Raw genomic sequence first — 13038 nt, forward strand, 5'->3', positions numbered from 1 at the left:
CGCCCGGTCTGGGACCCGAGGTGGGGGGTGCCCGCAAAGTCTCCCCCTTCAGCTCCGGCTGCGGGAGAGCCCGGTGCGGGGCTGCGGGAGAGCCCGGTGCGGGGCTGCGGGAGAGCCTGGTAACCCTTTCTTTTTTTTTTTCCCCCGTTTTTTAAAAGCTCTGCCGCTGTCTGAGCGCGCCCTGGGTTTTCCAGCATTTATTTGGAGCATTTGATTCTAATTATCCGCGGAATCCAGCCTTCTAATTGCGACTTGGGAAAAAAAAAAAAAAAGCAACTCCCCAAATTCCAGTTTTATCCGTTGCTTCCCCCCTCAGCCCCCCTGCCCCCCCGGAAAAAGGGGGTCAAGTACAAGATTTACAGGGGAAAAAAAATAAATTAGAAATTGCGCGAGTGCTTCAAGCATTCCAGGATTTAAAAAGTAACAGGAACGCGGTGGTTTTGAGAGCATTTTGTTTAATTACTGCGATGTATAATCACATTGAAATAAAGCGTACACATTGAATTTAAATGTAACCCTGTTTAAATGTGGCTGAATGTCCATATGCTTTCTCTGTGAAAATGAATATATTCTGTTAAAGTGCAAAGCAGGATTTTATTTTATTTAAAAAGTCTCTTATTTCCTTCCTAGTAATTTCTCAGAATTTCAGCTTTCAGTTTGCAAAGTCACAAAGTGACTTTGGGCGAAGCTTTTTTAAATGTAATTTTACAACGTGTCTTTTAAAAAAAATATTCTTGTTTTTAAGGCTCAAGGCATGCTATATGTGCTGAAGTTACAAGTGAGGAATAATTGAACTTTTCTTCCAGGGCCCAATCCAAAGCTTAGTGAGATTGTGGAAGAGTTTCTGTTTCCTTGGGTTTTGGACCGGTGGCTTTGCAGTGCAGTTGGACACTCGGCAGGACTATTTTTTTTTTTTCCCTCATCTGACAAATAATTAATGTACATTTCTATAATGCCTGTCTCTTTCAGTTCTCGTAGCTCTTTGAGAAGTTTACCTCACCGAAATTCTGTGAGTCAGGTAAATTGTATTTCATCCGTTTTTGAGGTGGCTGAGTCAACGCAATCATCACTATTTTTAGTCCAGCTTTTCAAAGACAGCCTCTCCGCATGAGGAGTCCCTTCCTTGGAAGATCTGAACCTTGTTGCGTGGCTGAGGCTGGGCAGGGATTTGTGGGACACTGAGAGCTTTTGGGGCAAGCCCAAGGAGGTAGGAAAACAAGATGCCCCCTATTTTCTGATCCCCGCCTTCAACTCCAAATCAAATTCCTGGAAAAGAAGCCCTCAAGGACAGCAGGAGTTAGAGACGTTGGGTTTCTTCTCCCTTGCGTGTTGCTGCCTTTCACAGCTCCCCACTCTACCCAAGGCAGGGAATTGCGTTTCTCAGCCCACACACTTGAATCCCTCTTTGTCCAACGCAGGTAGAAGGAGGAGGACAACTTTTGGTAGTTGCTTCCTCTTACTCCAGAGAAGGGCAGGGGGAAGAGGTAGTGCCTGGAGCCCAGAGCAGGGTACGTGTTCTGCTTCACATCTGCCTTTGTGATCTTGCACAAACCATTTCAAACCGTCTCTGAGCGTCAGTTCTCAGCCGAGCTGGCGGAGGGAGCGGCGTTTCCCTGCCTGGCACACCAACCTGAGCTGGGCAAGGGTGCAAGAAGCTGAGATGACACAGGAAGAGGAGGGAGCTGGAGCACCTGGGAAACTTCAGTAGCTCCGGTTTCCTGAGAAGTTCACTCATCCATGAAATGAAATGAGATTACGCTGGGACAGCAAGTGGGTTCAAGTGGCGTCATTTGTCTTACCGGGGTCTCATGTTCAAATTTTGTATGACAAAGTACCAGCGATGTTTGCACAGGGATGGGCAAATGATGGAGCTGCCGGGCAGGTCTTGCAGTGATCTCACATGATGTGTCATTTAGACCTGCCTTAATGCTTCTCTCTCTTCACCCAGCCTGCTGCAGGGCGGGCCCTGACATCAGGATTTCCAGGAAAAGGTTGCAGATCTGGAGGGAAGAACCAAGATTCCCATTGCCCAATGGAGCCTTAAAGAATATACCCAAGCTGGGTATGTTTAGAGGGGTTTTGGTGGAATAGAGCTGGCTGTTCCTGATGGAGAGCGGGCACAGCAGAGGCCCACCAGCTGCCTGTCAGTATTGGTAATACTGCTTCATTTTATTTGCAGTCTGACAAGGTCTTCAATAAAGTTCCTGGGCAGCTCACACCAGTGTTGTTTGGGATCAGACACTAAATACAAGGTCTGCATGTTTGGCTCCATCACATTTTCACTCGTCACCTGGGAACACTCAGAATCCCCATGGGATGGAGGTGGCTTGACCTCCATCCTGGTTCCTCTCTGCTATACCTATTCGTTATGCAGGAATAAGTGTATGTGTGTGTTTGTGTTGCCTTCAGAGCAGTCAGAGCCCCACTAACGTCAGGGGGGAGAAATGCCATCTTCAGTAGAAGACAGGGAAGGTATTTTCAGAGCATGAGAGCACGTTGGGAACCACTGCAGAGGATGGGATATGCTCTGCAACGCGCACACGTACTGCGCTCCCTCCCTGGCTGGGTGCTGGCCCAGCCCAAAGGTGGGCTCTTATCGCTTAATCTGATCAAGTGACAAAGTTATCGCTTTTCAAAAATTGGCTACCTTTGAACTGCGAGCAGATTTTGCATGGGAATTTCAAAGAGCAAATAGAAAGAGCCTTTACAGGGGAAGAAAAAACAACCCCTGATCAGATAAGAGTAACCTATGCGTCATGTTAAAATAAGCCTCTGACATCTGCAGGATTAATGCTCTGCCCAGAGGATACAGCAGTTCAGTGGCAGCTCTGAGATTGCTGTGAAACAATGTTCAGTCCCTTTTCAGGAAAGCTACCGATATCTGAAAAGAAAGCAGAGACCTGTGGTCACTTTCTACTAATTTCAATTTCTTAACTTTGATTTTTTTAGCAGCAGAAGAGCTGAAAATCTTTGCTCTTCAGAGAAAATGCAGTGATGGGTGCAATCTTACACTGTGCACTTGTGAAGGCTCCAGCACAAAACCAGAGCCTGTTTGCGCTGTTTTAAGACTAAATTTATATTGCTTAGCTGCTTGCAGATGAGTCTACATCCAAAATTTGTCTTCTGTTGCCTTGCTGCTCTGAACAATTCAGGAGTAAAAGGGACAGAAGCTTTTTGCAAATTTTAATTAACACTTGGGGCATTTACTTCTCGGCATCTCCACAGCTCCCACCACTGTGCTTAGCTCTGCTCTTGAAATTCATGTTTTCACCTGCACAGCAGGAGTGAAAAATTACTGCGTGCTGTCATGAAAGTCACTGCATGCTCCCACCACAGCAAGAACAAGTTTTTTTTATTGCACAGCCACATCCAAAGCCTGTCATTAGAGGTGTTTCCATGGATTGTGAAAAGCTGGAGACTTGAGGCTCCCACCGCTGTGAGTGGATGCAAACGTGCCCCTCTTGCGCAGCTGCTGCAGTCTGCTGAGAACAGGGGGAAAGGAGGCTTAAATATTAGTTTAATATTAGTTTTTACTGTGTTAACGGGGTGCTTAGCTCTGACATCCCTCCTTTTTCTGGACAGGAATAGTTTGGCAGCTGCAGGGTGAACAACGGAGGAACATGTCCCCCAGCAGCTCCCTTCCAACCCATGAACATTTACCTGGCGCTGATACAAGAAACTCACCTGCACTGGGCAGGACTCCACTGACCTCTCTCTTGCTTGAAATGCAAGTGGAGAGGAATGCACGGGATTCCAAACCCTTTTCTAGGTTTCACTGTGGCAGCAGATATCAGAGAAAAAAAAGGACATTTATTTTTAGGAAGTCTTGACTTCAGGGTGAGTCAAAGGCAGTGAGGGCTTCATGAAAATCTTCACGTTACATTGCGCCTGGCGTGCAATTTCTGCTAAAATAAAATAATATAGCCTTTACTAACAAGAGCTTTTATCATTATTAATTCTTTAATATCCCAGTGGAAAAAAAGTTAACTAGTGGCTTGTTCTGTGTTTTTATCTTGCAGTTTTCCCAGCCTGAAGTTGCCCACTGTGGTGCCAGCAGCCAAGGACTCGGAGGGGAAACAATTAGAAACCCAAAAGGGACAGCTTTCTCTGTCGGTCTCAGAAAATATGCGTGTGTAAAGACCAAATCCAGTGGGAAGGGAAAGATATGTCAATGTGTTATTTCTGTTCAAATATTCCAGGATATCAGCAACAAAACAAAATTTGCTTTTGCGGGGCCAACACCACACAGGTGTGTGTTATGCATTAAAGGCCAGGCGAGACACTGGCAAAAGATCTCTTTCTTCCTGCACAGCACAGGCAGGACGGCGGCTTTTCAAAATAATGAAGAACCACAATTCTATTCATTATAATTATTGCGGTAATTGTTTGTCCTATGGTACCACTTAAGAACCCCTCTTCTGAACCCCGTCCTTATAGAAGCTGTACAAATACAGGAGGAAATAAAGGTAATTCTTCCTCTGAAAATCCTTTTCAGCCTTAATCTTGCTAACCCTGGAGTTAAAGATCAGATTTCCACAGGGAAGGATCAGGGATTTTAATGGAAAAAATATTACCACTGGAGAAATCTTAACTAGTAGAAGGAAGCTCCTGAATTCTTTGCGAGATCCCATTTAGCAAACGCAGCTGAGTGCTCAGCAGGATTGTGTATAACTGCTTTATACATAATTGAATGTATGTTTTCTTTAGAAGAGTCCCCAAATGTTAATGCTGCTTTACAAAATAGTTATTTCTGCGCACATTCGCTTTCTCTGTTTTATTTAAACCCAATTCCTGGCAGCCAGAGGGGCGAAAGACTAGACCTGAATGAACACAGAGTAATTTAGGGTGCCAGGGACAGCAGGGTTGAGGTGCTGGTGGGGACAGCTGCTGGGTGCTGTGACAGTAAATGCTTGTTTCTCTGTCACTTTTGCAGCTGTTTGGAACACAGCAAAATAGGGTCGGGCGGGGGGACGTGGCGGCGCGCATTTTGTTGAATGAAGATCAGCATCAATGATGCCTCAGCGCCTGCCGGCCGGCCTGACATTTATGAATCGCTTTCCCTTTGAGACTTTAAGGCTCAGAGCCTCCCTCTTAAATGTCTCGTTTGCCCTGCTTGCTTGTTTTTGTTTTTTTTTTTTTACATTGTTTTGTTTTCTGGTACCTTAACTTTGAAAAGAGGGGAACGTGAGGGAAAATCGGGACATGAAAATAAAAGCTGACGGTAAATAGATGAGCGAGCAAAAAACCTGACACGGATGATGGTCCATACAAAGCTGCACACCAGCAGGAACTGCAGAACAGAGAGGGGGTCATTGGGTGTTCTAATCTACCGTTTTATCACACTTTTTCCTTTATAGCTTGATTCATCTTCCAGTAAAGCTAAAGGGAAGGCTTCCATTGCTTTTTATGAGAATTGGACTGGTCCTTTAGAGTAACAACACTTTTCTGCTGTTTAATAGGCTTAAAACTTTGCAGCTTGTATTGTTGAAAGATGCTGTTGACACACGATGTCCCCTGAGCTCAGCTGGGTTGAGGTTGGTGTTCGTTCCTGTGACTGTCCCAACCTGCGCATCTGGCAGACCTCAGCACCATCCTCAGCAATGAAAACCCACACAGATCAGTGTTCCCTTCCCGGGTCCAATTATTCCCTTGTTTTATTTTTTTTTTTTTGCTAAATCTATAGCCTAAACCCTCCGCTTTTCCTCAGTAATTTCCTCAATTATCCAGTTTGTTTTACAGACATTTCCATTTAATGTGGAATTTGCCGTAAAAGTTTCATAAAGACCCCACAAAGGAAACCATTAGCTTACATCTATTTAAATTTATCTAGCCAAACCTCGTGGCTAATCCAAAGGGAGAGCGAAAACTGCAGTATACCCGAGGCCTTTAACAAATAGCTTATTTTTCTTTCCCTATACAATGCACCATTATGTAGGTTTTTTTTTTTTCCAAGGAGAACAATGCGAGCAGCGGTGATGGGAAACTGGAAAAACAAAAGAGGCATTTAGAAGGGACCGGTTTACAGTCTGAAAAGCGTTGAATAATGTTACACCTGATAACAGATACTTTCTCAGAGACCATCGGAACGGTTTAGCGTGGCGGTATTTACTGAAGTGGGATATGCGACACACGACTAAACTCATCGATGACCGCCGAGGCCGCTTTATTAAAGTGGTTTTGCTAAAAAAACAGAGCATTTATGAGCTCAATGCAGAGTCAAGGGCTTGACAGCGATAGACTATGCTAAGTAGAAATCACGGCAACATCAGAAGTGGCAAATGATGAAGGCCTGAGGAATTAAATCTAACGTTTTTATTCAGGGGTTTAACCTAATGTCTTTCCTCAGGGATTTAACCCAACATTTTTCCTCAGGGACGGAGTCCGGGCGCAGCGGGGCGAGCTGAGGGGGCTGCGGCCGCCCCGGCCTCCTTGGGCGAGAGATGGCCGAAGGGGGCTTGGCCCCAACGCCTTCCCATTCTTCCCCTTGTGGGTTTTTTTTTTTAACTTTGCACTTCTTCGCCTTTTTTCAAAAGGGCCGGACCGGACAAACGCCTCTTCTCCAGAGAACCCCCGGCCGCGGTGACCCTGGCCTCAGCGGCAGTGGGGCCAAGCCGCCGCCGCCGCCAACGGGCACCTTCTGGCTGACCCGCATCGTGCTGCTGCGATCCATAGCCCTGCTTTACTGTGAGTCTCCGGGCGCTGCCCCGCGCCTCCTCTTTCTCTCGCCGCTGCCCGGGGAGCGGGTGGGGGCCCGGCGGAGCCCCGGGCTGCTGGAGGCGGCCGGGCTGGTCGCCAGGCAGAACCCCATGAAGTCTTGGGGTTGCCGTGTCCCTCAAAGGCCTTCCCTGCTGCAAAGCCTCAAGTGGGGCAGGCGGGGAAGGGGGGAGTCCCTGGTGGTCCCCTCCCGTGGGGTCCTTGGTGGTGCCGAGGTCCCACCGTGGTGGGAGAGGAGGCCCGTGACCATCTTGGGTACTTGGTGGTGAATTTGTTTGTGGGAAAAGGGGCTGCAGGAGTTTTGCCCCCAGCTCCTGGGTCCGGGCCACATTCTGTGTGGTAGGGATGAAGCAGCTGCCCTGAGGAGCCCTGCCTGCCTTTTACCAAAGCACTGCTTAATTTTAGGTGTTGGGAGTACATGTTTGCGTATGCCAAGCTTGAGGGAACGACTGAGACGTGAAATGGGAAGAGCCGCTTGTTTTCAGCTCTTGCTTTACTCGATGGGACAGGGTTGATGGCAGGGGTGGTGGTGGAGCTCCCGTGTTGGAAGAGCTGGAGTAAGAACTGGCTCACACTGCGAGGCTAGGACCTGTCAGCGGAGCTGGTTGGAGCTGGTAGTCCTTTTTTCTTCAAGGTAGATGTTGTGTGCTAACCGTGCAAGATAGAAACTCCTCATTCTACACATTAGGATCCTGTGTGGGTGCCTAGGCTCCTTGGGTGCCAACACTACCAGTTGGGACCTGAAATTGACATGACCTTAGAACAGTTAATGGTGAAATTGATTTCCAACCTCAGCTGTGCTCGTTTGGCTCTCGCTTTGGCAAGGAACACTGAGAGCCGCGCTTGGAGCCCACTAGTGCTCCACTTAAAAAATATTCACAGTGAAACCTAAACTGACATGTAACACACTACGTTACAAATTCTAAACTTGCCCCAGATTTGTCCACAAAATCGTTAGGATTTGTAGGCTGCCAGCCTGCTTAGATTATTTTGCATCAAAACCATGCAGAAGTTGTAGTTTTGTATGGTTTTGACACGTGCTCTGTTTCTAGTTTGGTTTCAGCTCTCGGTGAAATGTGGGGTTATGACTCTTTCAGTCAAAATGAAAGCGATTCCGATATTCCCCCGTGTGTAAATCCAGACTGCTGAGTTTCCCGTAGCTCAGTTTGCAGTTTCCTTATGAAAAACTGATTAGCGTTCTCCGCTCTGCATTTGATGGAGGCCGCTTCTTTCTGATCACAGATTTGAGGTTATAAATATGCCCCATCTGGGACCAAATTCTCTCCTGTAGGGTGGTGGCGTGTTTGGTGGGAAGGGGCTGGTGGGGAGGTGGGAAGGGAGAGGCGGTGGCTGGAGGGGTGGGAGTTGGGGAGGGGGTGATGAGGTAGAGGAGGGCGAAGAGTGAGTTAGACATATGGGAACTTCTGGGGAGCGGGAGACCTGATTCGGGACAAGGAGAGCAGGAAGAGGAGCAAGTATCCCATTCAGGGTCAGGTGAGTTACAACATGAAAGTGATTGAAACCTACGAGCTGGAGGGAGAAAGGAAGAGTGAGCATTTGTAAGGCAGAGGATGAAGCTGAGATTGAAAGCTGGTAAGTGAAATACGGAGAAGAACTGGATTCTGCACTTTTTGAAAGAGGAAAGAGGAGTGGGAATGCCTGCGAGTAGCAGAAGGGGGGAGGAAACCCCAAAATGCTTCCACAGTCCAGAGTAAAGAAATCTTTTTGAGAGAGGTAGTGCAGAGAAAAAGATTTGGGTACCAGAGCTGGAAGGAACAGGGTAGGAGGATGGCTCTGTCCTTTGTAATGAAGGAGGTGCAAGAAAGGAAAAGTTTACCTGCTTGTTATGCAACTTCAGCTTGATTGTGATCAGATAACAGTGATTTCTGCTGTTTGTTTTGGTTGAGTAACAGCCAAGGGATCCAAAGCCAGAAACCGGGGCCAGATTTGAGACAGGTCGAATTCTGACTTGGGCCATCACTTGCTGTGGTGGTGGGGCTGCAGCTCCGATCCCAACGCAGGGGAGACACTGCACAGCCTACAGCCAAAGCACTTGTGGAGTGGAAACTAATTGCCGTGTCTGAGATGGAGAGATTGTGAAGAGGCAGATTGCTCTGTCAAAGGCTGCAAAACCATGACATGGCTGTTGGGGTGGGATGCTCTCCAGGGAAGGTGGGTTGCCTTTTGATCTCTTCTGAGAGCCTGGGTTTAGAAACAGCAGAAAACAATTTAAAGCCTCTGTGCCAAGCACCTCTTCCAAGCTCTTTTCTGAAGATGGAACCATTTACTCTGACAGATGATTTTTTTTACCAGACGCGGCGATTCTGCACACGCCGAGTCTCAGACTTGCTGAGGAAACGGTTGATGCCGTTGTGACAGTTTGACATTCCTCAGTTGTGGGATGTTTTCCACCCTTCTTTCATTTCACCCTTTTAAACGTAACCCTTTCATTCCTGCTGTCTTAAGCAACAAATCCTTTGGGGGTGTCTTGTGCTAAAGTATCAGGAACGTGGTCACCCCCTGATGATTGCAGCTCCTGCCTATTAGCACAGCTGTGTGAGCTGAAAGCTTGTCTTCTCTCTTTGGTGGAAAGGGAGGGGTGGGAGAGTGAAGGACCTTGTGGATGGGACGGAGATAAACATGATTTGGGGGATACAGTGATTGCTGAGGTGAGGGGCAAAATTGTCAAGTATGATTTGGGGACCTGTCACCTCCTTCCTGCCCCCGGCTCCACTCTTGAGAGGCTGTTTTTATTGCCTGATGTGAGCTGGGGAGATGCTTTCCCTTTGGATCTTCCCCTGTGGAAGGAGGACAGGCAGAGCAAGGCAGGTGTGAAGTGTCCTTCTGTGTGCCCTCTGTTCTCCCCCACCCCTTTTGGTTATAACAGCTTTCCTTTTATTTTTTTCTCCTTTTTTATTTTGAAGGGGGTTTCCAGAAGCAGCCAGAGCCTGGGAAGTCCCTGGCAAAGCAGCTGCTGTCTGAGAGGCAGGTTAGAGATGGGAAAGTGGGAAAGGATCTGATGATTCCTGGAGGCCAGTGACCAAAGCTACACACTGCTTGCAGGAGTGGGAAGGAAGGGGAAAATGCATCCAAGCCGAAAGTGCTCAGTGAGATCTGCTCTTAGCAGCAGGGCTGTGCCAGTGGGGTCCTCCCAGCTGAGCACTAAGGTAAATGAAATGCCTGTCTGTGCAATGCTGGCTTTAATAATAGCTAGTACTGTGTGCTTGTAAATTATGTGACACTTAAATTCTTATAACTGACAGCCCTCGGAGACATTTTCAGATCTGGGACCTCTTTCTCCACTGAGTAAGTGTGAGCAGACCAAGTGGTAAAACCCTTCTGGAGGAAGGAGAAGAAAGTGAAGTAACACAGAATCCAGCCCTGGAGAAGAGAACAATTATGTAGGTCTTACCCTGTGCCCTGCTGCCCAGACCCCTCTCTGTTCTGTAGAGGCATCTTTGTGTGGTACTGGTGTGCCAATGGAAGAGACTTGTCTCACAGACTTCCATCGTTGCTATCTCTCTGTCACTGGCTAATTGCAATCTCTAATACAGTAATTCATGAGACAGGGAGGCTTGGACAAATGCTGTTTTGAGATTTGAAGGTTTTCCGTCCTGGTCTTGCACTGTGTTTTTGTTCTTCATGGCAGGAATTGATATTTTCTAAGTAGAGAAAGTCTTTGAGGTCTTGTTGGAAGTCCCGTTACAAGTAAATAGCTGGTCCCAAAGCTCTTGATATCAAATGTGCGTTATTTGCTCCCTTCACCCTTCTAAATCAGTGGTAAGTGCCCTGTTTGGATGATTACTATCATCAGATTCCAGACGTAGAAGTTTAAGTAATTAGATATCACCCTTCCCAATTTCAGCCAGGCTCTGTAGAGTGCTTTGAAATAAAAGCTATTATTTAAATCCCGTTTATCTTCTTTCTTCGCATGTATTGTTTAATAGTAGTATTTTCTTTCCCCAGAGCTAGAGCTACGGGAGGTTCATGCTACTTCTTCCTAATTCTGAAATTTAAAGCCTTCTCGGGGGGATTTGGCTTCCTGTAGGTTGCTGGCTCTCCCCGGTGTCCTTCCTCTTCGCTCTCTCTGCCATCTCCCCTGCTTTCCCCCTTCTCTTCTCTCAGCTATATTAAAAGGCTCCCAGTAGCTTTCAGCTTGCTTAGTCAGGATTATAGTACATCTTCAGACACTTTTTCTCCCCTGAAAGGTTTTATTTCAGCGCGGTGCTTGTTAGCAAGTCTGCACAACAAAGGCAGTGTGTTAGCACTGTGTCCTCTTAGCGAGCTACATGCCCCCGTTTAACTCTGCGCGAAAGAGCCACGTAAGCGACACAGAAGTGTGTCTGGTCCTGAACAAAACACTTTCACCGTGGGGAGATAAATTCATAGCAAGCAGTGATAGTTTAAGGGAAATGATAACAAGAACTGAGAAGGGGAGGATCTGTCTCCGAGTCTGCTGTTTGCCCGGAGCTGGTTTGGAGCAGAGGGATGTTCTCAGGGCATCCTCCAGCTGCAGGCTGGAATGCCCCTGCTCTGGTTTGGAACAGTCTGGGTCCTACAGGGAAGCTTTTTAGCAGTGCCATAGCCCAGCCTTTTCTATTTGCTTTCACATCATTTCAAACAAAGAGGCGATGGGGTTAGAAGCACTTCGAAAGCCTCCAAAGCAACCACCCCAAAGTCTTGAGCTTTTTTGTTGTAAAACAAAAAAGTGTTAAGAACAGACTACTTTGTTGTGTGGTTGGTTGTGGCCGTGGGGTTGCACGATGAAAAGGGGGTGTTTGGTTTCACTCAGGCTCTTTGCTCAGTACCACGGTGTTGTTGCTTCTGTGTTGCAAAACTTTGCAGGGGAATTTATTGATTGCAAACTTATTTGATTCATTTCTCTGACAATAATGAATATTCTCCCCCTTCTTCTTTTCAGTAGTACAACCTCAGCTTGCCAGCATCCAGCAAAGGGCCTTTTTGAATGCCTTGTTGGGTCAAAGGTGCACTTGATATATGGCTCCAGGCAGATTTTTTTTGTGTGTGCAAGATGTAGTTTGGTTTTCATGCAAAGCTCTGTGCTCTTGGTTCATTTCTTCTTGTGGTTTGGGCTTTAAGTAAAAGTTAAGACTTTTTTAATGGGGGGAGAGAGAAAGCCATATGACCGGAAAGTTTTGGATTTCACATCTTTAAATCTTTACAGAGCATGAAGAATGGGATTCTCTCATTCTCCTACCATGACAGGCTGAGCCTGGACTGGGGGAAAGAAACTGGGGTGACAGGGCAATATGGATAGACCAAATCATTTCAGATGGGTGACTCTTGTGTTGCACGCTTGGGTTGTGGTTATTGGTAGCATGTGGGTTTGAACAAGGGACGTGTTCAGTTTGGGGAGACAGAGGAGGCTGGGAGGGGAGGGAGAAGGTGGTGGTGGTGGGGAGTTAATGGAAAAGTACAGTAAAGCACCTTCTGAGGTGAGAATAAGTAGTGAAGGTCTATTAGCAGTTGATGACAATTTACATGTATTACTTATGTAAAGATCAGCTCGCAGCAGGTAGAGGAGCGTGCTCCCATGTGAGCTGTCAAAGGCTCCGTCTGCCTCCTGAGTGGGAGGGAGCATGGGAATCGCTGAGTTTTCAATGTGCAAAGGAGTGAACAGTCTGAAGAACAGCAAAGTGCTTCAGATGGAAAGAGAGGAGATTGGCAGGGGCTGAAGGTAACACAAATCTGGGAACTATTGGTAAAAAGTCCAGGCAGTGAGCAGCCACAGGGGTGATGGGGTTTTCTGCTGGGTTTGAAGACTTGGAGGTGTGATGAGTTGTGCTGGGAGTCTGCAGGGGATGTCCCTGAATTAGGAGCCCAGCATGGCCTCACATCATTCCCATCTATGATGCTGGAGAGAACAGCTATGGGAAAACATCAGCTTCTGCATCCTGGTCAGCAAAGTGCGTCCTGAACTCTGGAAAAGCCCCCTTCTCGGTTATGCTCTCGTTTTGTAAAATGACAGCAGAAAGTGAGAGTCAGTCTGAGGGGTCTGGCCTGCTAAAGAGGCTGGAAGCAGTGGGTGACTGGATCAGGCCCTGTGTTAGCTTCCTCCACCCCAGGGGAATCCACCATGGACTCCTCGGTGCAGAAGATGCCTGAGCTGGAGGTAGCCCGGGTGCTGCTGGAGGCAAGCTGCCTGGTGCGTAGGAGTGAAAGTGTCTGTGCTGTTCTTGCAGGAAAAAATAAACTCTGGACTGATGGGAGGTGCTGATGAATGCGTTCCCCAAAGTTTTAAAAGCCAGGAGTTGGGTTTGCTCAGGAGGAAAGTGGCTTGTCCCGAGCGAGATGCAGAGTCTC

The 13038-nt window shown here is 47.3% G+C and overlaps 1 protein-coding gene and 1 long non-coding RNA gene across 6 annotated transcripts in view; both read left to right on the forward strand.

Annotated features, from left to right (window-relative positions):
• Positions 1–132: 132 nt before the first annotated feature.
• On the forward strand, positions 133–4485 carry LOC106884919. Of its 5 annotated transcripts, none has more exons than XR_001411319.1 (4): positions 133–2062; positions 2180–2585; positions 3583–3837; positions 4020–4485. It is a non-coding gene; the product is annotated as an uncharacterized LOC106884919 (long non-coding RNA). The 5 variants fall into 5 exon arrangements; XR_001411322.1 differs by having other exon boundaries at positions 2180–2252; positions 2410–2585; positions 3583–4485; XR_001411318.1 differs by having other exon boundaries at positions 3583–4485.
• Positions 4486–5507: 1022 nt separating this feature from the next.
• The window catches only part of LOC106884646 (lipase maturation factor 1-like), a 96553-nt gene continuing 89022 nt past the window's right edge, over positions 5508–13038 (forward strand). The window contains exons 1-3 of the mRNA XM_014936168.1: positions 5508–5534; positions 6347–6433; positions 6564–6684. Coding sequence (XP_014791654.1) covers positions 5508–5534; positions 6347–6433; positions 6564–6684 — 235 coding nt within the window. The remainder of the gene's footprint in view (positions 5535–6346; positions 6434–6563; positions 6685–13038) is intronic.

This window comes from Calidris pugnax, unplaced genomic scaffold (assembly GCF_001431845.1).
Source record: "Calidris pugnax isolate Ruff unplaced genomic scaffold, ASM143184v1 scaffold17, whole genome shotgun sequence".
Classification (NCBI taxonomy): Eukaryota; Metazoa; Chordata; class Aves; order Charadriiformes; family Scolopacidae; genus Calidris; species Calidris pugnax.